Here is a 27,883-nt window from a genome sequence, read left to right as displayed (position 1 = left end):
AAAATTTTTATAAACGAGAGTGTCAAAAGTAGGCCTAACGACGGCATTGTTGTGAACAGTGTTTTCTATCGAGTTATCAAAGAACACGTTTCTTTAATTCTCAGGATACTTTTATTAGAGAGGGAGAGAAAAAAATAAAAATGTCTGCGACTGGAGCATCATCCAAAAAAAGTAGAAAAATTGAAGGATCAAGTTCTACTGGAGATATAGACGAAAACAGCAGGGATTTTGATCCAGAAACACAAAAGTCATTAGAAGAGATTGACGCTTGCCAGAACGAAATTGATGCTTTGAATGAGAAAGCAAGTGAAGAAATCCTTAAAGTCGAACAGAAATATAATAAGTTAAGAAAACCATTTTTTGACAAAAGAAATGATTTAATTGAGAAAATACCAAACTTCTGGGTCACAGCAGTATCCTTTAAAAGATTAAAGTCAAACTCACTGACTTTGTCACAGTTTGTGTAATTTTGTTATATTTATAATATATTCATTTAGTTAAGTTTAAGTTAATCACTAGTAGTAATACTAATAGTAATATAACCTAATAAATGTTTATAAAACTGCATTAGAATACCAAGGTAGTATTATTAATATTAGTACTAGCCTAATGCCTGGAGAAATGGGAACATTATTTCAAGAGGGGGGGGGGAAATAAAGTATTTTCTGATTAGATTTAGCCTTCACACTTTTTTTTTTTTTTTTTTGTTATTGTTAATGTGACTAACCCCATAAATATAAAAGAACATTAGGCATGATTTTCATGTTAGGCCCGACTATCTATTCTCCAGTAACATATGTAACTGCATTGCCCATTTTCTTTTATAAACATTAGAGTTAATTTGTATTGTATAACAGTAAGAAAGTAATGTGGTCTATTGAAAAAGTTTATTTATATTTTCCAAAAGGTTTTAGCAGCATTGACTTTAGTTTTTGAGCAAAAAAAAACTTGAAATCCAATATTGATAAATGTAATGATAGGTTTTTCATTTACAAAGAATAATAATGTGCCATTTGGTTAAAATAGGTTATCTCATTTCCTGCTAAGGATCCACTACAAATTAAACATAAAAACCCCATTCATCTGATTGCACTGTGCTATTCTATGCCATAGCAACAGTTGCTATCCCCTATGTATTTCTGTGCGTGTAGAGGCTTTGGATTAGATTAGCTTATCTATATTATCCCAGTGAGCAAAAAAATCATTAACTCCATTGACTGGTTCCCCACAGATAATTGTTGTCAATTTAAAATTTTATATTTGTTGACGAGTTTTACTAAATCAGCCAACAATACAGCTAAAGTTTTGAAAAGAATTGATGTCATTAATCTTAAAGAAATCAAGAAATGTATTAAAAACAAGTTGAAATGGACATGGTTGAAAAGATCTGTTAATGTCGAATTGAACTATGGAGGAAATGTTTGCATTTTGACTTGTACATTTGGAGTGTAAATGGAAAGTGAATGTTGTCAGGAAAATATTGTATGTAGATGCAATGACTTAATAAATTACACCTTGTGTAGTGCTAAAACAACAGAAGAAAACTTCAAGATTGTAAAATGTAGATAAAAAAAGCTAGAAACAAACTAACGATATGTTGTTCGATGATTCAAAGCCCATGCTGTCAACCCAGACTGAATACTGATTCCAAGAGGGAAGAAAGTGATCAAATCCAATGTTAACACAAATAATAATTGCCTATTAAAAACATTAAATTTGGAACCAGGAAAGGCTAAGAATGTATCACAGAGAATCTAAAGTTCTTCAGCTTCTGAAGCTCTCAGTGGGTCCTAGATCCCTACTAATGATTTTTTGCCTCTGTATTCAACCTCAACAAATTTTCAGTTTACATTTTTTCTCAGACTTGTACTTGATGTTAGGTTAAGTGCTCAGAAACAATCTAAATCTTCAGTACAGGCTTGTGTTTTCTTAAATAAAGAAAAATTCTGATATGATATCTTACCTCCACCCACAAAAACTTTTCTCGACTTCACTGCCTTCTATTGGCTCAAGTGTTTTTTCACCAATAGCCTTGGTACTCCCATCTACCCTCATGTATGTTAACATGAGACATCTGCATACTAACATGCAAATGATCATGTAGCAACCCTCCACCAATAGGAGTGTGACACTACCCCTATCGTAACTAGAGCCTTCTCCAACCTTCTAGCCCATAACCATTTCTCGATTGGCAATCTTAATGTGTAGACATGTTTTTGCTGCAAGTCTGAAGACATTATAATTTTCAACTTCCTTGATTTAGGAATTTTTTATACCATTATTTTTGCATTTTATGGTTTAATTACTCCTTTTTGATGTGACCCTCTAATGTATAAATTTTTTTCTTCTCAAAACCAATGTCAAATCCAAAAGTTTTGCAATCGTAGTTCCATGTACTACCGACCACAGCTGTTATGCCTGACTTACAGGCCACATCTATGCCATCAGAACAACTTTTATCATCCAAAAATGGGATGGCCTTAGTGCATGGAGAATTGATTTTTTTTCATGCACTCTTTTGCACTGATTGTACTATCATTCTTGGTCAGGCTTTGCATGTACATGATGATGAGGATTTGTACAGCCTTTTCTCTCTTCCTTCCTATCCCTACTGGTAGCGTGTTGTCTTGTAGAAGTATCCAGGCCACCTTCACTTTTTGTTGATTTATTTACTTGGTTATGTTATGTCTTGTCTTTAACTCCCATTTCCTATGACTACCACTCCTGCCCTTCTTGGGGAAGAGCTTTAGGGTTAGTCTTTTAGTGTTTCCTCCTTCCCCAAATATTGGGGTTCATGCAAGTTGTATTGAGGACCAGTTGCATTTGAGGGTCAGTTTAACTCAAACCCCATGTTCTTGCATATCAGTGTTCAGAATTTCCCAGTTTAGACTTGCATTGTTTGGACTCAGTTGTCCCTTTGTGGGGTTTGGACCACAATAATTTGGTTTCATACTCCTACAAAACCTGATATTTGTTCCCATGTCTCACCCTCCTTCCTCTCCCTTGCCAGTTCTGGCATCTCTAGGTCTGAGGCTCACTGTTTGTATATTGGGTGCCCGGCAGTCATGTTGACTATTTTGGGATCAGGGTTAGTGGGGGCCAGGCTTCTTCACTTTTCCCACGTATGGAGGTCCTTTGTCATGGATCCTTGGGTTCTGAGGTTAGTCTCAGAGGGTCTGGTCTTCCACTTAGATACCCCTCCCTCGTTGTCCTAATCTCACATTTCCTTCCTTCTGCCTCAAGATCCTGTTTCTTAGTCTTCCTCACCTTATCTACCATGGAGTTATTGTTAGCTCTTCATTGGGTTTTCACTTCAGGGTTGTGGATATGTCAGATGCTTACCTAAGTATTCCACTTTTCCCTGCACCCAGAAATTTTCCATCAAGGGTGTATGTTTCGGTTCTGGACTCTTCTGTTCAGACTTGCCTCAGGTTCCTAAGTTCTTTCTCGATTGTTCTGGCTGTTTGCCCATCTTATTCATTCCAGGGGCCTTCTTTCCATCATTATATAGAAGTCTGGCTCCTTCACAAGCAGACTCTGTCCTTCATTTTTAGTTTCTTCTCAGTGAAGCTGCCAGGTTAGGTTGGCTTGTCATGGTGGAGAATACTTTACTCACACCCACTCAATATCCAGTTCTTGGAGTGTTGTTCAATTCCCAGCTCAGTTGCGCTCAACCTTCTTCCCTTCAGTTGAGGGCTAGCGAATGTCCCATTCACAGAATATACTCCTCTCCTTCTACTACTGCACGAGAGGTTCTCTTCATTCCTCTTGGTTGTGCCCACGTGCACCATCTTCAGTGTGTTTTGTTTGACCAGTGGAGCCTTGTTCGGGATCCCTTAGTCCCCCTTATCCTTCCAGACCAACTTTGCCTGGAGGCTGGATCAAGACAACTCCACCATGGGGGTTCCTCCTATTTGACCAGCATATTACCTTTTTCTGGATGCTTCTCTATCTGGTTGTGATGCATATCTGGACTCTCAGGAGTTTTTGAAGTGGTGGACTCTATAAGAGTCCTCTCTCTCCATACCAATCTTTTGGAACTCCTCACAGTTGGTTGGGCTTTGGATCACTTCCTCCTGCGGCGTCAGTTGGTGATGGTGCATTCTGACAATTCTACATCTCTAGGCAAGGGGCACTTGGTCGTGAGACCTCTGTTTTCAAACATTGGATCTTCTGTATTGGACCTACTACTATTAAATTCATTTGTTGGCTTGATACATTCCGATTGCCGTGACTCTCCTTGCAGATTATTTATCATGTTTTTTATTCTTACTAAGAAATAAATACTTTTAAATTCAGATCCTGTTGTTACTTGTCAGGGCATGAGCCACACAATCAGCTGTTATTTGTATACACAAAGACAAGCTCACATATAACTTCTAGTGACCCTTTTAGTTGCTATGACCCTGAAACTTTAAATTTAATTGGCCTAGACTAACAGTGTTACATAGGCAGAAATATGACATTTTCAAACTATATTGTATGTAGTTAATAGTTGTAACTAAGAAGCTAAGTCAGTGTTTTAAAGTTTAAATTACAGAATCGGATATTAATTATTTGCTAATTCAGACCAATAAGAAGAGTATTAGTACATTTGATTGGATTCTAAGTTGTACTTGATGAACTACGTTCTGCATGACACGAGACTGCTACATTGATCAGAGGTCATCATAGTTCAGTGACACACTGTGAACGTTTCCCAATTTAGCTCGTGAAACTTTTGTTGATAGAAAAACAGTACAATTCAGTCAGTACAAAAAAACTTTTATTGTTCAGTTTTGTAAAGAAATAATTGAGATACAGCATCAGGCCACTATCTGTTTTCATGGAATGTTTGGTAGGGGCTGTTTCCAGCACTCATTAAGACTTTAAAATGTGAAGGAGTGGGACTACTTTAATAGACCTGTTGGTGGATCAAGCCTAAACGTAAAGTTAAAAAACACAACCTTTGACTGTCCATTTTTATTTATTATAATTTTACAAGTACACTGTCATTTGTTATCAAAAGAGGAAATTACTTTTTAAGAATAACCATTTAAAGGTCAGTTGAAAAAATTACTCTAATAACCTGATATATACTAGTATTTTGGGGATTATTTAATGCCTAGAGATTGTAAATGTTTTTCCTTTACTGAGCATTAGTTTGTCAATCATCCACAAATTTCAGCAATTTTGGATGAGGAGGAAGAAGAGTGCTTGCACTTCATGTGCAAACTAGAAGTAGAGGAGTTTGAAGACATCAAGTCGGGTTACAGAATCAAGTTTTTCTTTGATGAAAATCCATATTTTGAAAATAATGTGATCGTGAAAGAATTCCATCTGGGATCATCAGGTATTTTTGTTTCTAGTTTTTTTCTCATCCTCTTCTCTCTGTACTTTTTTTTTACCAAATCGTTTTATGTAGAAAATGGCCATTCACATCTTTTGCTTTGCATATGTGTTATAGATATTACAATATCATAGTACTTTACACATACACCCCTCATAAAAATAAAAAAATATAAAACTGTGTTGATTAAACACAAATTGCAGTAGGTGAAAATAAGTAGAGAATGTATATATATAACAGTGAGATATTTGCTTTACACAAGAGCTTCTTTTTAACAGTTTACAAACAAATCTTGATAAAACTTTGCTCTCTGTTTATCCATTTTGTAAATTAGATATTGCATGCAGATAGGGGTGTACTTAAAATATACTTAATAATGAATTATAATTTCATCTACGTAACCTCAAAATTTACTTATCAATGTACTTGGACAACCTTCCTGTAATCAAACTAATGAAAACATGGCTCAGAAAATCAGATATACAAGGAAAAAGTTAAAAAAATGTAATTCAAATGCAAATAATCACTTTTAACACAGCATAGAGAGAGAGAATTTTTAATTGAATGCAAATTTTCCAGATGCTTTTGGAAATGAATATATATATATATTCCAACAACTTACCAAAAAGTAACAACAGATGTCAAATTGATAGGTCTGTAACATTCTGGATTTTTCCTTAAACCTTTTTAATTACTGTTTCACCTTTACCTTCTGTTTACCATTATGGTTGTAGAGCTGACTTCCTTTCATGACTACTCAACTCAATTTTTTTATGGTTGTAAAAAATATTAACAAACTTGGCTGTTATAAGTTAATGATATAAAAATATGCTTCTCTTATTATTACAAGTATAAGGAAACATTTCTAAATTTAGAAAATGTTATCCCTACTTTGGCAAATCACTGTAATTATGTTAGTCTGAGCCAAAGTAGTGATAAACTTTTTTAAGTAACTCAGTTTTTGTAGTTTTCACTTTCATGTTTCAATATTTTATGTAGCATTTAAACTTTCTATATTACTATAGTTAGTTAGGTTATCGATCTCTACTTGTCTTTATAAAATTAATTTTTTTTAATACTTGTTTCCTTCTTATTAGCTATATTTTTGTGTGCCAGCAATAACAAGCATGGGGTGCATATATATATATATATATATGTGAAATAGTCATTGTTAATATTCAGACATCTTAAAGGTGGTTAAATGGGTAATTTTTATGGCTGCCATTTTGTTCCATGATGATCCCTACTATTAAGTATTACCATACTTAATGATGAGTTAACTAACAGTAAGATATCTGGACGTGATGCTATTGCATGTCTTCTTTGAAATAACTTGTTTGTTTTTTTATGTGGGCTTTTAAATTGTTTTGTTGTTAATTCAGCTTTTGGATTATTCTCCAACCAATATTTATTTATTTATTATTATTATTTCTATTTTTTTTCTATAAATTCAGCTTCTTGATTTTTTCCCCCCAAAAAAGTTTGAAAGTCTACATTGTTGAAAAGTTCAAAGTGTTATCATTTTCACATAGTGAACAAGAAAAGGAAGCAGATGAACTTTAACGCAGGCTTTATATCACTCTGACGGTCATTGTAGAATCTTGCCTGGACATTAACTAATCATTAAAGAAGTAAGCATTGGCTTCAGCAAAACATGGTGGTACTGCATGGTAATGATCTTACCTGAGCCAATCATATATTGATGACGATGTAAGAAGTTGCTAACAAGAGAAAGTAAACTCACTTCTAAAGTATGTGACAGCATTACAATCAAATCTATTAGCCTCATTTCCTTCAAAATCCATGACATAATCTCCTAAGGCCCAAGAATATCCCTTACAGTTATCCAGAGTTAGTTTAAACATTTGTTAATAAAAGTCATTTATTTTGTCTACAAACACACCAACACCCAAAAAAATACCTACATAAACAGGTCTATTTTATCCTTGAGCCTGTTCCAAAGCTCTAATGAGTTGATTCAGATATAACCACCGTAATTTCTCATTTAATCTTTTCACCATTCGTAAAGTTTCCCACTCACATTAGACACATTGAAAAAGAACTGAAAGACCTATTTTAAAGTTCCAAAGTAATTGTTTGGACCTACATGTAATTAATAAGTCTCTAGATATGCATTTATCACCATAACTCCAATGTTTATTAAAAAATAACTTTTTTTTTACCTTACTAATGAAATATTTTTATCTTCTCTTCCTGTGTTTTTTTTTATTGTTTGAGCACCTTTCAGTATACTGTATGTATTTTTTTTTATAAATAAAATCTTGGGGTCTTTTCCTTCCTTATCCTTAACAGAAAGTAAAGATTGCCTGATTTCTCCTTGGCCTTAGACTTTTCAATGCCATAATAAACCAGAATATTTCTCATCCTCTTTCAAGTATAACTTTAAGATTTATCCATTTCTTTATTCTCTTACTTACTCACATACACTACAACTTTTGCTATCTAATCGTGCATTTCTTCCCAAAGCAAACTAAATTTTTCTCCATCAAGGAAGCTCTGTAATTCCACGTGAGTCACTATAAGCCTCAAAACTACAGCCCAACCTAGTATTTTAAAATTGATCACTCTTAACACTTAGCACCTTCAAACTCTTCAAAGTTACACTTTCACTACTACTAACAATAATCAAGTGAACCTCACAGTTATAAAACTAATGAAAGAAACCAAAAAGAGTAATCAGTGTTATCTCTTTAATTACACCACTTTACATTAAAATTCAAAGATCAACTTGTGTTAGTTAATGAGGTATGTAACCAATCAAGTTCATGCTTCAGCCTAATTTAAAACTCGCTATTTTAATTTATTCTAATTTGGAAGAAAATTTTTAATAGATATAATAATTGTAGTAACCTAACTTAAGAACATATTACAGAACTGTAAATAAAAAACAAAAACAAAGAGAAGTGGGCAATTAAATTGTTAATTGAAAAATCATTGGGCACCTTAATTGATTATATTCAACTGCTTGCTTATTCCAACTGTTGGAATAACCAAGAAATATTAGCCAGAAACACTGATTTTGATTGTTTGTTTTAGTGACAACAATTTAATGATAACTTCAATCGATTATTTTACCTCACACTTTTCAAATTAATTGATGCTCAAAGGTAATCAGTTATATTAATTGCCCAGCTCTAATCTAAAACCTTTTTCAGGAAGTTGAAAAAAGGGTGGTCACTCTTCTTATTCACCTTATAATAATAATAATTTGTGAAGAAATTAATATATTGCTAATAATTTATGTGCATACATATATTTATATAACACTAGTAGATATATGTATGCATGCAAATATCTATATGTGTGTGTGTGTACATAGTAATGTTTCTGAAACTTGCTACTGCTGACCAAAACAACAAATGGTGTAAGTTAGTTTATTCAGTAAGATTATTTGTTTAATTTTTCCAAATGTAAAATAATTTACTTCATGTAGAATATCACATACATATTCATGGCTGTTTAATAGTTATATCTAGCATTCTAAGGCAGTCCTTAGGCAGATATAGAAAAATGCAAGGTATAGAGATGAGAAGTTTCCACCAATCGGTAGATTTCTGACTTTTTAATGACACCCAAGGTTATTCATTATCCTCTCAATAATCTGGGAAGAGGGGTAATATTTTATTGTTAAAATAATACACTAAAAAACAAAATGCCTAAAGTTGATCTTTCATAATTAAATGCTACACTAACAGTACTTGTACAGATCATCTGGGTTTCAGTATTTTGCGTATAACTGTTCAGAATGTAGTTAATATGCTTGTTTATCCAATCTTATAAAATGGATGTTTACAGTGTGAATACTTTGTACATAAAATTCATTTTAAATTTGTATATTAGTTTCATTTAAGGATGGAATGAATTTTTAAAAAATGGTGTCCAGCATTGGCCTAAAAATATTTCACTTTTTTTCCCTTACACATTCCCATTCTCATATAATAACCTTATAGAGTATACATCAGTAATGTATATTTACTTAAAATACAACATGCACATAATTCATAGATATATAATTCCATTCAAAGGAAACATATTATTAGACAGATGTGAATGAAACATCACAGTATTATTTAATATTTCTTATACTTTTCTATTGAATGTCTTACTCCTTTCTCTATGATTAACAGGGTTGGGATGTTACCCTGTATTTTAGTGATTGTAACAGAACAGCATTTTCTAACTGGATGCTCCAGATTTTTGCAGTGATAGAATTCATCATGCATTTATCATTACTGGATGATTTTATAGTATTTATTGTACAAGTGATACTTTTTTAATTTAATACTAGAAATAAATGACCTTATAACACCAAATTGTAGTTTTTATGTAATTAGACACTCAACATTCCACTAAAGCTTTGTACTGTCAGTTTCCATTTGTGTTTTAGTGAAGAAGCTGTAAAGTGAAACGTTGAATATCTAATTAAATAAAAACAACATTTTGGTGTTATGAGGTCATTTATGTCTAGTATTAATATGTTTCTATGTACCAATATATGCTCCAGAAATTAAATAATTAATATTTTTTAAATGATCTCGCATGCTAATTTTAGATAAGCAGAAAAAAAAAGCTATATGATGTAGGCTTCCAACTTGAAAGCATACTTTCCTTATACTGGTCCTGAGAGTAGGAGTAGGTCATCATGTATGGAAACCTTCTAGCAAGAGCTTAAATGATTTGGTATTCTTGTACTACAGAAAGAAACAAGCCAGTTTCAGCCATGGAAGTAAAATGTTTTAATGATCCTAATTAAAAATGTGTTATGTTGACTTTTATTGTTTGTTTCTTGCTAGGGGATCCTGCATCACACTCAACAACTATCAAGTGGAAAAATGGGATGGATCTAACAAAGAAACAAAAAGAACGACAAGCACAGATGAAAAACAGTCAGAAGAGAAGGCATGAACTGCCAAGGACTTTCTTTTTGTGGTTCAGTGACCATGGGGATGCATCAGCTGATGATATAGCTGAGGTGAGTAAATAATAATTAGGCAGGACCTATTTCCTTGGTCTTGTTATTTTAAGCATTTGTTTGTTTGTCAGAATATTGCTTACATATTCATATTTTAGACAGGAAATACATACTTTTGGGGCTTTGAGATTAATGCAATTGTAAATTTTTAAGGTTCACAGTGTGTTGACCTAGTACATTATTTAGCTGTTTAGAATTAATTATTAATAACTTGTCATCAAAAGTAAGCTACCTATGTAGATCAGAACTAAAAATTTCTTTGTATTGAAGTTAATTCTTTATATAAAAAAAACTGAGTACTATGTCTATGTAATTTCATAAATCAACACGTAAGAAAAACAAAAAAAAACATAGTCATTAAATTACCCTCTATTATCTATACTAGTGAAAGTACCCAGTTTCGCTCAGGTTATTAGGTTGATATATTCTAGATGGCTTTGTCAGTGTGTGTATTCTGAACCTATTTTCGCATCCTGCAGGTTGATATAGTCTTCAACTCGGAGCTTATTTTGGTTTATGTGAATGAATTTTAGCCTTTCTGTTTCAGTTTTGACATACATTACGATTTTAGTGACAGGGGTTCAAGGGGGCTGTGAAACCCTGTAAGTGTAGTAAATGTTGGTATGATTTAAAGAAATGAATAAATATGCCTAAAGTAAAGACATAGTGTGAGATAATCTAGCCTACAGCCAAGTGCATAAAATTTATCATGAAACTAAAAAATATAAATCCAATTTTAAACTTAGATTGTTTCTGAATCAAGGTATATTCTGTTATAAACGTTTTTAATAAAAAACAAACCTCTTTAGTCAACGGAGACTCTAAATTAAGAAATCAACAAATATTTTTCCAGTTTTGTTGTCTACTTTACATTTTATACTTTCAGTACAGACTAACAATAATATTAGGCTATACTTTTGTTGCTAAGCAACATGAATAAAAGCCATTATTGGAACATAGTGTTATCAAAATGCAGTGGCTTTTCTATATAGTAGAGGATGTTACCCAAACTGATTTTTACCAATAGTTATTCTGTGACTATGCCATGAATTCATTTCATGAATGATCTTAATTTTTATTGACTCACAAAGGAATTTACCGATGTTTGACTGCCCTATGTGCACAGGATTGGTTTACTAGATAAGTGTGAATTGGAGGATTAATGTTTACTATAATTCCAAATTTACTTGATATATCTTCACAACATTTGGAAAGTTTTTAGTAAACATAGAATTTGTAATAAAGTATTTCTTCCAAAGGTTTGTCTTTGAATATACATTAGTCAGACTGACTAGTGTAGGAGCAAGGTGATTTCATGCTAAGGGTAAAAAAATCCTCTTTTTTTTTTGTCATCTTACAGTTTTCGGATTTTATTTGCATAACCTTTACGAACTCATAAATGAATATAATTTTTTTGGGGTAAAACTATTTTATATCTTATTTTCTCTACGTTAACACTAATTGTAGCAAAATCATCAAGGTACAGTAAAACAAAATTGAAAAATATGAAATAAAATCAGTGGGGGGCTACAATCGGGGGGGGGGGGTTGGCTACACTGACATAAAAGAGTAGAAAGAAAGCCTGAAATGCACAATTTGGTCCACAGATGCATCATTTGACACAGAGAAGTGATGATTGAGAACTTATTTATATATTCCCTATTGAAATTAAAACTTAGACAATATGAAATTTTAAATTATAAACTACATTTTGAAGCCCTGTTTATTGACATCTGTTAATAATATAAAACTATTTAATTAAATTTGGAATGTATCTCTGAAAAAAACGTCTTGACTTGTATACTCTAATCCTCCCTTCCATGTGCATAGGGTTAAATTAATTGTCACAAAACCCAAAATAATCAACTAATGAAAATTAAAGTTTTTGATTATTTCAACCATCCAAGTAATCCAAGTAATATTCTCATTATATTTATTTTTTGTGAAGCACAAAGCTGAATAATGAATACATTGTGTTATACTTACATTTACAATTGCATAACTGTGTTCTGTAATATGTTATAAGTGGATGGATTTAGGGGAGTGGCCTAGTGGGTCTGGACCCCCTACCCCACTCCATTTTTTACAGAAGTTAACCCATTCAAGATGGGTCACGGGTGAAAGGCCATGTCATCTCGTTTGTCAACTCGCATTCAAAATTTTATTGAACTGTTATTTCATGAATTTATATCAGTAAGTTTGGTATCAAACTGTAGATTATAATTCAAATTTTAATACTATACATTACTGAATTTCTTAATTTAAAAGTAAATATTAAAAAAATGCAGATAAACATCGATTTTTGTGTGTCATATTGTATGTTGAATGCAGCACTGATTCAAATTAGATGTCTGTGAAGTCAAAATACTAAGTCTATAGTTTTGTATGAATTAGAAACTCAAATTGCCAATATTGACAAGCTAGAATATAAACTAAAAAGGTCTTATCTTTTTTATTTGCTAAGATATTGCTCCGTATTAAATCAAACACAATGGCACCCCGCTCACCTCTTTCCATTTTTGGAAATGCTCCCTTATATACACTTACTACTATCTATGACATGATCAACCAATCAGAAACTCAGAATGTCCCCTAGTGGCTTTCTCAGTCATTTTAAATTCTTAGGATGCCATTTCTTTCTTTTTGAACCAAGATTTCAAGGAGGTATGGTGTGTCTTTAGTCTGCTTGAAATTTCATATTTATTAAGACTAAAACATCTTAGTTACTAAGCTTGATAAATTATAGTGGAATTCTATGGTATTGATGTAGTAATTTATGATTTTTTTAGTTATTCAAATGTATATATAGAACCTAAAAAAATTATTTTGCTCTGATGCTAAAAGAATATTTAAATAGGGAACGTTTTTTATGAAATATATGATGTTGTAAATTGTGAAGTTAATGTATATTGACAATTCAGCAATATTACCCTGCACTAAAACCATCAGTTTGAAATACTGTGCATTATTGTCTGAATTAAAAACTAGTAGAATTACAAAAATAAAAATGATGTAATTTTTTTTTTCCTTCCAAGGTAATAAAAGATGACATGTGGCCCAACCCACTTCAGTATTTTCTTGTTCCAGACATTGAAGTTGAGAATGGTCTAGATGATGATGAAAGGTAAATTTATGAACTTTTTTCATAGAAATCAAACTATCGTGGATTAAAAGTATGAAAAGAATTTGAATTTGAAAAAATAGTAGGATAAAATAGCCTGAAATGTTCCTGTTTACATCAGATTCATTGATATGTATGCTCTAATTATAACCTCTGCACTTTTGTTTTACTGTGTCTACTTGTTGTTATACATTATGCACTAGTATTCCTGGGAAGAAAATGGAAAGAGAAAGAAAAGGCCTAAAATTTCATTTTTAAGTTTTTTTGCATTTAGGAAATTGATGACCCATTCATAATCTTTTCAGTTTGATGATTTTTCTTTCTTGTTTTAGGATGATTGTGATAGAATATTGTAATCATGACTTATAGTATTTGTAGATGTTCTACGTCACACTTGTATTTATCCAGTGTTCATAAATTAACAATAGTCTTGGGCATCTGCTTTACTGTGGCTACCTTGGACTACAAAATTTTAAACCTTGATAGCTGGAATGAATATCACTGTGGAGGAGGGGGGGGGGCAATCAAACTTTGCTAAAATGACTTTCAAAACATCATGATCAATTGTTTACATTATTTGTACAGATCCATTACTCTTACCTGGTTTTATAATATTTAATTATTTGTAATCATTTTCAGTTTTGTTGTATCTATTGGTTCATTATTTGGGTCTTATCCATGCCTATAGAAATGCAGGTGCACATAATGGATGTGTGCGATGCAACATATCTTACTCATGCAATAACTAGCATGTTGTAATTCTCTATGATTTTATGACTGTTCAGGATGGATATTCAGTGAAAAATGAGATAGTAATTTTGATTGCCTTTTTTCGTAATATATTGTTAGTCATTTATCTTGCATCTGTTCTAAAGCTAAATTTATTTCGTTTTTATTTTATTATCTCTGTTTATAAAATTTTGGTTTTATGAACTGTCATCACTACAGATCTAGATTAGTCTAATTTTACACTTTTCAACTCTTATTTGAATTTACCTATTATTGTACTCAAGAATAAGTCACAGGACATTTGTTGTGACTGTTTTTCAACAAAAAAATATGTATTTTATTCTGCAAAATATACAGTAGGATGGTCCTTATTTTGAAGTTTTGGTTTACAGTGCTCTCACCCACTCATTTTGTTCCAATATATAAATAAATAATTCACATTAAATTTTATCTTTATTGAATAACATTTAGGGATTGCTCAAGGTAGTTGAAATTTAGACAGGAAATGGCATGCAGAGTAAGAACAACAGACCTTTAACGAAACTGTCAGTTGTTGGGAAACCTTGCACAGCAGTGATGATTAGGTTAGTATAGATACAGTACCAATAACAGTGATGAGGATAGAGGAGCAGTTGGAGAATCATCATAATCTAAACCTTAAAAAAAAGGGTAAAAAGAAATATTTTCACTCTCGATTTAGCAGCATCTGTGAACAGAATCGAGTTGAGTGACAGAAATTCAATATTTATCCTTATGGCCACAACTCATAGTATTGGCCATGATGTGCTGGAGTTAATCATCAACAGTTCCTTGACCTGAAGATCTCGTCGTTTTCATGAAGCACTTGTCAAGAACTTAAAGGAACAGTTCCAACCAACAGTATCACTTATAGTTCTCTGAGATACAAGCTCCTTAATGATCTCACAAGGAAAGAACAAGTGGATTGTTTGCGAAGATCCTACCTGGAGCAGGGGTAAATCAACTCTAGGTGTTTCAAAGTTGATTTGAAGCACTAGATCGGCTAAAGCTTCTGCTATGGCACATTTGCCATGAGAGTGAGAAGTCACTGATCGGTTAAAAGCTGCAAGCAACACTGGTCACAGAAATGGAGCATGTGCTGTTAGAACAAAGATTAAACAAGATTTTAGCATGCCAGTATTATATTTTAGAATTTGTCCTGGCATGTGTTTTCAAAGATGACATGAGGATTTCATCTGGTCTAGATATTGCAATTTGTCAGTCTTAGCAATCCTGGGAATACATGGGTCAGTCTAGTTATGAAGTTGCAGTTGACCCTGATGAAGCATCAGAAGTCATAGAGGAAGATAAGGACAGTGTCATTGAGATTGTTACAGGGCAATTTCAGTGTCAGCCGACGTAGAGATGACTATCAAGAGCCTCTTGAACAAGCCATAACCTTTCTTGGTGGTGGTATTCCTTCTCATGGAGTGTGATTTATAGCACCTAGAGCACTGCATCATGCACAATGAATAGACAGGGCATTATATGCCCTCAAGACCAGGATGTTTAAGGGACAGTTTAAGCTCACTCGTGTGAGGAAAGATAATTCTGTGACATCAACATCTTTGTTGTTTGAGTCTATCATAAAACATGGTTCACTGCTCCTGATGACATTTCTGCTTTTCTCAGTGATCGTAACTTCATACAATGTCTTGTTATGTATAAGAACATGAATTCTGTTCTTTCAAATATTTGCTGGGCATCTGAGGAACTCATTGGTTTGGCATTCTTTGATTCATAGATGAAATGACCAATGGTAAAGTCATTAACCATTTCGAGATGGGTCACGGTTGAAAGGCCACGTCATCACATTTGTTGACTGCAATGAAAATTTTATTGAACTATTATTTCATGAATTTATGTCAGTAAGTTTGGTATCAAACTGTAGATTATAATTCAAATTTTAGTATTATACATTAGTCAATTTCTTAGTTTGAAAGTAAATATTAAAAAACACAAGTTAACATCGATTTTTCTATGTCATGTCGTATGTTGAATGCAGCACTGGTTCAAATTAGATGTTTGTGGTGTAAAAATACTAAGTATAGTTTCGTACGAATTAGGAACTGAAATTACCGATATTGACACGCTAAAATATAAGATAAGAACGTCTTATCTTTTCTGTTTGCTAAGATATTGCTCATGCAATAAATCAAATACAGTGGCACCCTGCCCATCTCTTGTGTTTTTGGAAACGTTCCCTTATATACATTTACTTTGATATATGACATGAATAACTAATTGGAAGCTCAGAATGTCCCCTAGTGGCTTTCTCAGCCAATTTAATGGGCTGAGATGCCATTTCTTTCTTTTGAACCAATATTTCAAGAAGGTGGGGTGTGTCTTTAGTCTGCTCAAAATTTCATATTTTTTTAGACTAAAATACATATTAGTTACTAAGCTTGATAAATTATAGTGGAATTTTATGGTATTGATGTAGTAATTTATGATTTTTTTGGTTATTCAACTGTATATATATAACCTAAAATAAATTATTTCGTTTCATGTCTTCCATGTGCGAAATTTTAAAAGGCTTGGCAACCTACATCAAGCAGAAACTGAGCACAAAGATCGTAATTAGAAGAGATAATTGTTTGCTGTATTTCTTTATTTACTGTTATATTTTTTTAAGGAAAAAAGTTTAAGAACTTATTTCAAAATAGCAATAATATATATACATATATAATGTATAATAATCGAAATGTGACTGTATTTTACAAAATACTAGTCGACTAAAACACAGCCAAGACAGGTTATTTTGTAAAGACTAAAGGTCAGTTTTATATTATTGGATACAGTAGCATGATTGCACATGCGTCGCATCATTGTAACTTCTGTATTGTTAGCCAGGTATGGCTGAAAGGTCAATATAATAAAAATAATTAACATATATAAATGTATAATGTTATGAGATTTAAGCTATTTAGTCTAAATATTTATGTTTTCGTGTTATAATTTGTAGTCATTCTAGAACAAAAAAGGCATAACTTATATTTATTTCCTTTTTTTTTTAGGTGGTTACGAGATCAGTCAAATTGACCAAACCTGTAGTTTGATAGCTATCTGGACATTATAAAGATCTCGCATGTGAAATTCAAAATTTTTCTGATGCACAAAAGTATTTTTAATCTCAAAAGAAAATTACTTTGCATGTTGGATAGGCAACATGCGAAAAGAAAAAAAAGCATGAGAAAAATATTGCTTTACAAACCTTATGACCAAATAAAAAAATTTGATATTTTGCATATGAAAGCCTTATAATGTTTACTGATAATCTGCCAAATTTCATTAACATACGCATACTAATTAAAAAGTTATAGTATGAAAACTGTAACAAGCACAAAATAGTTATGCAATAAAACAGTAATATATTTCAAATAAGTCATTTATAATATATAACAAATGTGTTTTTATATTACATAGTACATATGGTACCAAGTAACTGCAGTCTAGAACTGTAACTTCATTGAGCAAACATCTACATATGGTCCAAATGAATGAAGTTTAACATTTATTTATTTGTTTTGTACATTGGAATAAAATTATGGTGCTTTGAATGGATAAAATAATTTGAAAAATAAATGAAACAACTAGTCAAATGAAAACTTCAGTTTAAACTTTTTTGATAGTTTTATTTTTTACATCATCATCAGTATTTTTTTTTCTTAGAAGTTTGCTTAAAGGAGTTTTCCTGTAACTGTGATTGCAATAACAAGTTTGATCTGATGATGAAATTTAGGAAAAGTATTTTATAGAATAATTGCCCCTTGTTTTTATGTATTGTTTTATCATTCTTCTGTAATTGTTGTCTATAAACTTGGCTGTTATTTTGATAATTGTCGTTTAATAGATTTTTTTATTAATTAACAGTTTTGAGCCTCAAAACTAATAACCCTGCGTGTGTAATCTTAACCTTTTGGTTTTGATCCTGTATGTTTTTGAATATCATGAGTACATTTGAGATTAAATGCATTTCAGACTGGTTGTCAGGGGACATTTTTTGTAATGTACTTTGTGTAGTATGATTGAAGAGAGTTGAATCCTGACAGCTACTGAAAGAATGTTTCACTTGGTTTGTGATTTGATGTCTTGTGGGCCTTACAATTGGAGGTAGCCGAGTTCTTGACGGAACCAGTTAATTGGAATGTACTTTGACAACTGTTAGACTGTACACTACCTAAATTTTCTTTTGGTGTTCTTTGGCCAGATTTTGACACACAATTTTTTCTAGTGGCAGGTTATATTTTACTTTGATTGGTACTCGTTATTGGACCCTGGTGACATCTTTGAAAAATTGATAAAAGAAACGGTCTGTAATGATAACTTTTGCTAATTGGGTACCCACTACATACTCCTTTGGAAGTCTGAGTGATTCATGTTCTTATGAATTATCTTGCAGATTAACAGTAATAATAAGATTATCTGTTGTTTCTTTTAAGATTCAAGCAAGCATCTGACACACCACATTATCAGTTTATTTTACATATACAACTGAATAGCCTATCAATGTAGCTTATAGTTAATATATCTTTAGCTACAGTATTAATGACTGTTGTTTATAATGTATTAATATATGTGCCAAATGAATTTTGAAATTTAATACAAAAATTTTAATGATATTATGTACATTTTTTCCCTTATTGTATTGTAATAAAATGCTAATCCCATGCTGTTTATGTGCCAGAAAATCTGCTAGTTACTTTTAGTGATGTAATGTGGGTTTATGATATTAAAAGTTGTTGGAAAATGTAATTTTACACAATTGTAAATGATTACCAGAAATATATATAGTTATATGTTATTATTCTTTGCTAATAGTGATGATGACGAAGTAGACGACTCTGCAGTTGTTGAAGAGGAAGGCAAAGACGAGGAAGATGCAGAAGATGAAGAAGAGGGAGGTATGCTATCATAGTAACTGATCATTAAAGGTTTTAAGCTATGTTTCACAATTACACTTATTCAGAGCTTATAATAGAGAACATAGTTAAGTGTAGTTTGAATTGTATTACTTTCAGAAAAGTTGGGAAAGTATGTACCACAAATAGAGCTGTGCTTATGTGTTAAGAAGATTTATTGTTTATTCAGGATTTTTAAAAAACGACATTTCCTTTATTTCAATTGTGTCAATATTAATAATTTTTTTTCAAGTTTGGTCGTTTAACTGCCTCTTTATACATACATTCACTACTTTTTTTTATAAGACTAAAGTTCAGAAATCTTAATGTAAATACTTAATTTGACATCTGCTAGCAAAGTAGAAAAAATATTAACAAACTTTCAACCATATTGTTATGCATAACATAGAGAAATTAATTATTCAGCAAGCACCTGCAACTAAGAGGGTTATTCTTAGTGCCAAGTGTTCAGTATATGTCTAGTTCAGTTAAGTAGTTTTAGAATTTTTTAGAAAAAATAATCCTCCTTATTTAGCAAGCACCTGCAACTAAGAGGGTTATTCTTAGTGCCAAGTGTTCAGTACATGTCTAGTTCAGTTAAGTAGTTTTAGAATTTCTTTAGAAAAAATAATCCTCCTTATTTAACAAGCACCTGCAACTAAGAGGGTTATTCTTAGTGCCAAGTGTTCAGTATATGTCTAGTACTACAGAGCTTTCTTACCAGTTTCTCTGATCTTGCACACTTCATATAAAAGCAAACAATTTAATGTATTTTGGGCCTGTAAATAGCAATTAAAAAAAAGAGAGAAACCAAAAATATCTTCATGGTTAACTTAGTCTTTAATAATTTTGAACATTACCTGTCTTGCAGAGGGTGAGGTCGTCACAAATAACGTGCTTGTAAGTTAAACATAATCAACAAAGTAATGGTTTTACTGTGTCAAAACTGATCAACTTTGAAGAAAAACAGTGAACTGTTGTGAACAGTGTTTCAGAACTAGAACTTTTGACAAAAAGAGAGTGATTAAGGAAATCGGAATGTAGAAGACAAAAGATGAATTAAGGGAAATATTCTGACAGCTGGCAACTACAAAATAACTGATAACTTTGATATTGTAAGAAATAAATCATAGTTAGTAAAATCTGACAATCTTTTACATATGGCATTAGCTCATTTTTCTTAATGCACATAAAGTTCAAGTTTATTTAATTTCATCATCATTAAACCAAGTTTAAACAGAAGAAATACCTGAATTATTGATTTTGGAAGATGAATATTGTTTCATTCAATGATGCAAGATATATAGGAGAGAAGAATACAACAAGTTCATTAAACCTAAATTGAAAAAACTACATAAATATTTTATATTTAAGTACAACTGATATGTAATGTATTCATCTAAATATATAAAATCGAATTGTTCTTGTGTTCATTGTGTTCACTGGCTTGGCAAGTTTTCATCAAATTTGATTGAATAACTCAGATGGACCCTCTAAGAGATCAAGTTTAAACGATAAGCTTTCGGACAAATGATTCATATATGGCAGCCATTTCAATTATTACCACGTGAAGCTGATACGAAACAAAAATGATGTTTATCACTACGTATAGCATGGGTTCTTTTTCTGATAACCCATAACTATTAGGCCTGTATAGTGAATGTTACGCAGCATGCTGTCGTGCCATCCCTGTAAAATAAACAAAATAAATGTAGTGCTGATTATGCATGGTAGTCTTTTTTTTTTTTTTTGGTTTGTGGGTTAAATTAATATGTATGTACAGTATACATTAAATATACAACTAACTGTTTTTTATTATTATTATTTTTTTGGTTTGTGGGTTAAATTAATATGTATGTACAGTATACATTAAATATACAACTAACTGTTTTTTATTATTATTATTATTATCTCTAGACAATTTTTACATGAACTGGCAGCAAGATGAATGTGATGTACCCTAACAATTACAACTGGGTTAAAACCAAAAGTCTGTGTTTGGTAATTTTAATCATTTTCCTAGCATTTTTTAATTACATATAAGATAAACTGTCAATGCCAAACACAATATTCATGAGCTGAATACATTTACATTTTTGTTTCTGAAGTTATTGTGCTTACTTATTATTTTACAGAGGATGATATTGATGAAGAAGAGGCTTATGAAGAAGGTATTTAAAAAAGCTTAATATATTTGAAATTTGTAAGCTAAGTATGTGTTTTTAAAGCCATGTATTGATAGAGTTTCAATGCATTAATTAAATTATTTATCTAACACAGGATATTTTCTGCAACCAGAGACAATGTTTTTGAGTGGTAGGTTGTGGACCATGGAGGCCTGTTGTTCTGAGTGTACACAATACCACTCAGTTTGAGACCAAGGCAATGGCATTCTGTGGATGTCAGTGGTGTTACCTTTCCTACTGCAGACCTGATGTACAATTCCAGATGCTGCTAGGTGTTGGATGTAGCACTCTGACTGAGACATTCTTCCTTTCTACCATCCTCTAGATGTTAGTTCCCGTGATCGGGTGTTGTCGGAGACACTTTAGCCACATAGTCTATACGTGTGTTTGGCTTATACCCTCCTCTTACCACGGACTGGTCGATAAATTCCCCATGCCATCAGGTTTTGAACTGGAGATGCAACCCCAAAATTGCTGTCCCTCTTCCTACCATCCACTAGATGTCAGTTCCTGGTGAAGCTGGTTTTGGTTGTAGCTGGACAAGACATATTACTTCCTGCTTGTGTAAGGCTGAGTTCCCTCTTCCTACTGCAGACTGGACGACAAATTCACAATGTTACTAGGTCTTGGATGGGAGATGAACACCCACTTGGGCTCTCCTCCATCCTATCATCTGTTGGATGTTGGTTCCTGGTGGATCTGATGTTGGTTGTGTTGATGGTGCACACATGCAGAGACGGGTTCTTGGTATGGGAACTCCTCTTCTCTGCTGGTACCTGTTTTTGAGGTGAAAGGTAGAGGACTCTCTTCCTTCCACGAACCTGATGTACAATTCCAGATGCGACCAGGTATTGATTGAGGTTGAACTCCCATTTATGTTCTGTTGCACCCTAGCCACTCTACACCAGGGGGTCCCATTATTTTTGTATTTTTTTTAATTGGGACCCCTTACAAGTTCCTGCCTTTAACAATTTGGTGAGACATTACTACAGGGTGAAGAGTATACTTTGCTCAGAAGTGGTGCAGTCTCCCACTGTGGTGGTGTTTTTAATTCATTATCACACCTCGTGGTCTTCCATTAGGCGCTTCCTAAAAAGGATCATCCTCTCACTGGCCCTCCATCAGTTTAGTGTGGGATTCTAGTCTTTTGTTAGCAGAGGTAAGATATTGTATTGGTAGTTAACATTTTCCTAAATTGAAACTATATTTCCAATTGATACTTACCTCTGCTCATATTTCCCACCCATCCACCCAACTTCCGGTGTGAATTGATTTGGTTAGTTAAGATCAATCGACAAGTGATTAACATGTGCATGATTAGAGAGGGTGTTAGTTACGATAGGGATAGTATCACACTTTTATTAGTAGAGGGTTGCTGCATGATCATATGCATGTTAGTAGGTAAGGAGGTAAGTATCTATTGGAAATACATTTTAAGTTTAGGAAGATGTTAACTTTCCAATCACTATCAGTGGGGCTTGGAGCTATCTACTGAAGATCTACTGGGCTGTAGTCTGAAAAACATATGCAACAATATGCAAATAAGAAGAAGATTCATGTATGGACCAATCAATTAAAGAAGAAAAAATACTGTCATTAACTGTGAGGTTTTTGCTGATGTTGTGGCCAGCCATAACCTGATCAGTTTTATCCGATTTTGAAACTGTAAAGTGTAACCATCATATCTCGTTGTATACACATTTAACTTAAGTTTTACTAAAATTACAAAGATTTTGATTTTTTTCATCTGATCTCTGCTGCTGAGGAGCTTCTGATTGGGTGAAGGAGATTCTATGTCGATACTAAAAATTCTCTCTCTACGATTGTGTAAATGTCTTCATCTAACATTGAACCATATTAATGTATATTTTAATAATTAAATACTAAATTTAATAATATCAATTTTTTTTTTTAGTTGTTGCAAGTGAAGATTTTCTGTTTGATGATTTGATACTGCATTTCCTTTTGTTTTCAAAATATAAGATAATTTAATAATCCTTTTTTTATCTGAGACAATGCAGAGCTAGCCAAATGTTAATTCTGTTTTGTGAAATATCACTGAATTGTAATTTATTATTACTTTTACACTTGTAAGCCTAATATAAAGCATTACAATAGGGTTTTTATAATTATTTAGTTATTGTCTAGATTAATAATTACTGAAAAAAATACAGCATTCCAACTTTAACATTGCCTTGTTTTAGTTTGCTGAAACTCCATTTTTCAAATACATATTTAAGCTAATTTGCATTTTATCTGTCTTATTTTGTTCCATTCCTTGCGTGTATTCATTTTTTCTTTTATTTATTTTGCAAAGCTTAATTTTGACACTTTTCCAATTATTTTAGAACCAACAAAGGCATTATCGAATAAAAACACTTTAGTGTTTTCTGTTTGCATATTTTGCTCATAATGCTTAAAATATGCATTCTTATAACTCTTCTCCAGGATTAAAATTAACAAATGGATATTCTGAGTATTATGCATCTCTAGAAAAGGTCTACAAAATATCATTCTCAGTCTTTTCCTATTATCAGTTCTGTAACTCATAGTTTTCCAAAAGATTTTCAGTACTTTCGATTAGTGTTCAGCATTCAGAAAAATTGGTGCAAGTATTCTTTTTTCTTAGTGGTATGATTGTGAAAAGATAGATCAGTGTGTAAAGTTTTGTAAAGTTTGATTGTCTCGGTGTAAGATCTTTTTTTTAATAATTTTCAGAATAACCTGTATTTCACCACTAAAAAAACTGCAACTCTAAAAATTAACACCAAGTGCATTATAAAACAGTGGACTGAGTGCTTTCAATATAAGCAGTTAGCAGTCACAGCCAACAGATCTTTACTTTTATCTCATATTTTATGATATATACTAGTCATAGAGCTAGTGGCATGAAGCCATGAATTCTGTCTGTGTCTGCTTAACTGAGACAGTTACGTACTTTTTTTTTCTCATAAAAAATATTTCTTCTTGAAAACATGCCACATCATTAGTGAATGAGAAAGAGCATTGTTTAATAATATATCCTCCCCTTCATCCCGTAACTCTAGTTTCCAGAGTTAATTTCACTTAGCTCAGTTCATAACCAGTGTTACTGCTGCCTTTGGCTCTTTTTCATTAAAGGTAATCAACTTGATAATGTGTATAATATTAGCAAGATCTTGATCTGTATATTATTTCCACGTACGAGTTGGTTCCTTTTAGAGGTTTAGTTAAACAATAATGATTACAGTTTAAGTGTCTTGAGTTAATGTAAACATATGTGAAATCAGCCAAAACTGCTTGCGTGAAAAACAAAACAAAATTCTACTTTAGCCAAAACAGTAAGAGACACCTCAAAAATACAACAAAACTAAGTAACTTGGCATTACTCACATTGCATCATTTTATTCATGTATGTGCTTTAAAACTGAATTTACATTCAGCTTAACTCCTAATTATCCACATCAGATTTGTTCAGTGTAACTCAGTGATACTTCTTAGGTAAATTAGAATATAAACTGAATGCTTATTCAGTTCTAAAGTACGTAAATAAAATGATGCAACTTGAGCAATGCCATCTAATACCACATCATCAGGGAATGAGAAGGAATATTAATTAATAATAATTTAAAAATACTCTCCTCCTCTTTATCTGACAACTCTCGTTCCTAGAGTTCATTTTACACAGCTCAGCTCGGAACATGATATCACCGACCTTTTTTTTTTTCCAAAGTCATCACCCTTAGAGATAACACACTTGATAATGTGCATAAAATTCTACTTTAACTCAGACAATAGGTGATTTTTCATAAATACAGCAAAATAAAGCACCTTGGTGTCACTCAAATAATACCATTCTATTCATATGCTACAAACAGTGTATTTCTGTATCTAATTTACATAAGAATCATTAACACACACTTCCACATTAAAATCTTAATATTTTGACCTGATTAATACAATTTCAACCACACAGTGGGAAGTAATATACAAATACAAAGACTAATGAAGGTCAAAAAATTTTTATGTTCCTAGTACCAACAGATTAAAATGCTGAAATTTAGCTAGATACAACAAAATAAGGAAATGAGTAGTAATAGTATTAAAACTTTTTCAATCAGAGTTGGTTAAGATTTATGTACTTTTTCATGGCTATAAATATTTTAAAAAGTGGGGCATATCTAAATATGAGTAACATCAAGTTATTTATTACTTGTGATAGACATAAAAGTAACAGCCAAACTGTGTAAAAAAACATTTTGGGAGTGGGACCACATGTTAACTCAACTTGCAAATTTTGAGAAAAATTTAACATGGTTCTCTTTTATTGCTGATTTGTTTGTTGCCATTTTGTATTTCTGTATTAGAATTGCATGGTGTTCAGTATTTTATACATATATATATATATATATGTATATATATATATAAGTTTTGGTTAGTGAAAGTTGGAAATAGTATCAGACTTAATTTATTTACATTTTGAAAATTAAATATATTTGGCCAGATTGTTTTTCTTTCTGTGCTTGGCTGATAAGACACCTAGCTCTTTTTTTTTTACAGTTTCAGCCTATAAAGAATGAAGGTATTACATGACACTGACAAGATATTGTTATGTGAAATACATTGTTTTATTTTATAAATATGTTTAGTAATTTACTTAGAAGCAATAACATAACTTGTAGTTTTCTTTTAAATGCAAAACTAATCTGATTATGTATTTCTGTTTTAGGTGTATTCATCTTATTATTGATCTCTTTTTTAAAACATGAGAACTAAATGATAATTGTAACTGAACTAAAAAAAGGTTCTTAACTTGAATACCATAAAATGTGTTTATAATCAAAATCTGTAACATGTATGTGTTAAAATGTTATTTTTAAAAATTTAATTTTTAGAATTAATAGGATATTTTTTTACTGTTTGATAAATCATTTGAGACTTGTATTTTACAGGAGAGGAAGAAGGAGGTAAAGGTGAATGAAAGAATGCAACCAAGATGCAGAATATGTTTCCACTGAAAGCCTCGTAACATCCAGATTCATTCTTACAGAGAAGATTCTTGTTTTCTTCATCTTTCAAAAAGTTTTGGTAATTAATTGGCATCCACCATTTTAGTGTATGAAAAAAAAAGCAGCAATAAAAAATTAGTTTTTTCTAACTATATGTAAAATCAAATAAACTTGTGTATATATTTTCCTTTTGCTTGGTTTATTTTTTCAGTTTTTCCATTTCAAATAGTTTTTGTTTAGTTTATCTCTGAAAAGAGGAATAACAAGTGATTTTTTTTTTCTTGTTGGATATCACGCCTTTGTTATTCCACATTCATGGTTAGGTTTGTATGGTCCCATTATATCTTATATATATGTCTTGTCCCATATCTGTGGATACGATGAAAATATCTGAATGATGTTTAGTCTGCTTGTAAGACCAAGATGAATTTATCGGTGTAAAAACTGAGATGGCTACAAATATTAGCATTTGAAGATGAATTATCTATTGCCTACGAAAAAAAAATCTAAAGCGAAAAAACAATTCTGTTTTCAAAACTGCCATTACCTGTATGTGAAAGGTTTAAACGTCAATTTTTAATTGTTTAATTTATCATTGTTATAGCTTACCAACCATTTGATTAATATTTCTGTCGTTCATGACAGTACACAACTGTTTCAGTAATGAAGTTGAAGTAGTGTTTAAACTTCATATTTGATCAAAATAAATGAAAGTTAGAAAAATCATATTAGTATGTTAACAGAATTTTATCTAAACAAATTTACATATTTAAGCAACTTTTTGTGACTTTTGGACTTATAAGTTTGCTCCTAAATGAGTTAGCAACCAATTTTTTAACCAGGAAATTCTAGCTGATGTAATTATCTTGCAGGCCACTTGATTTTTGGTTGTGTTAAATGTGTTTTCAGCCAATTCCTGTCTACACTAAACAGCATTTTGGTTGACTTCGAAGTGTCTTGTAGCAGTATTTTTAAATTTACTAAAAGCAAATGTGTGGTGTTCATGAGAGATTAACTTACAGATCAGTTTGTGTCCATTTTTACATTTGTTAAAAAACCCTTAAACCTAGTAATAAGATTATAAAAATATATTTTATCTATCTAAGATAAAGTAAAAAACAATAAAAATATATATATATATTTTGCAAAATTGGCCATCAATGTGTGAACATTTATTGTCAAATCACGAAAATTCAAGTAAAAAAATTTCATTTTTTCATGGTTTTATCCATCATTGTCCACTTTCCATGTGGTTGCCTTTGTTCTCATAGCAATCGATTGTATTTGAGCTCTTCACGAGTATGTTGATGGTGTAAACATGGATGTGATTCGTAGTAAATCTTATAAAACTGGCTGTGGCTTGTCTCTCTCTTTACGATATACAGCAGATTTAGTCTCTCTGCCATAGACTCACTAATAAGATTTGAAAATAACAGTATGGTTGAGGAAAATATTATTTATTTTAACCAATATGGGAAGTGCCAGAAGCTCTTCTTATAATATTGAATAATGAATTCGACAAAATGTCATAACATTATTCACATACCTAAATTAATATAGGTTACTATATGGTGAAGTAAAACAGATTCAAAACCCCATAGATATTATATACTCTTCA

At 31.8% G+C, this 27,883-nt stretch overlaps 1 protein-coding gene across 1 annotated transcript; it reads left to right on the top strand.

The window, feature by feature from the left end:
- The first annotated feature begins 9 nt into the window (after window positions 1-9).
- On the top strand, window positions 10-26,452 carry LOC106465156 (protein SET-like). The gene is made up of 7 exons (XM_013925355.2): window positions 10-413; window positions 5,143-5,332; window positions 10,144-10,322; window positions 13,358-13,446; window positions 19,012-19,094; window positions 21,227-21,262; window positions 26,209-26,452. Exons 1-7 carry the CDS (start codon window positions 141-143, stop codon window positions 26,235-26,237), a joined length of 879 nt encoding a protein of 292 aa, XP_013780809.1. The 5' UTR covers window positions 10-140; the 3' UTR covers window positions 26,238-26,452.
- Window positions 26,453-27,883: the final 1,431 nt, after the last annotated feature.

This window comes from Limulus polyphemus, unplaced genomic scaffold (assembly GCF_000517525.1).
Source record: "Limulus polyphemus unplaced genomic scaffold, Limulus_polyphemus-2.1.2 Scaffold1851, whole genome shotgun sequence".
Classification (NCBI taxonomy): Eukaryota; Metazoa; Arthropoda; class Merostomata; order Xiphosura; family Limulidae; genus Limulus; species Limulus polyphemus.
The sequence above is the reverse complement of the archived record's forward strand: the minus strand, read 5'-3'. Positions and strand labels throughout refer to the sequence as shown.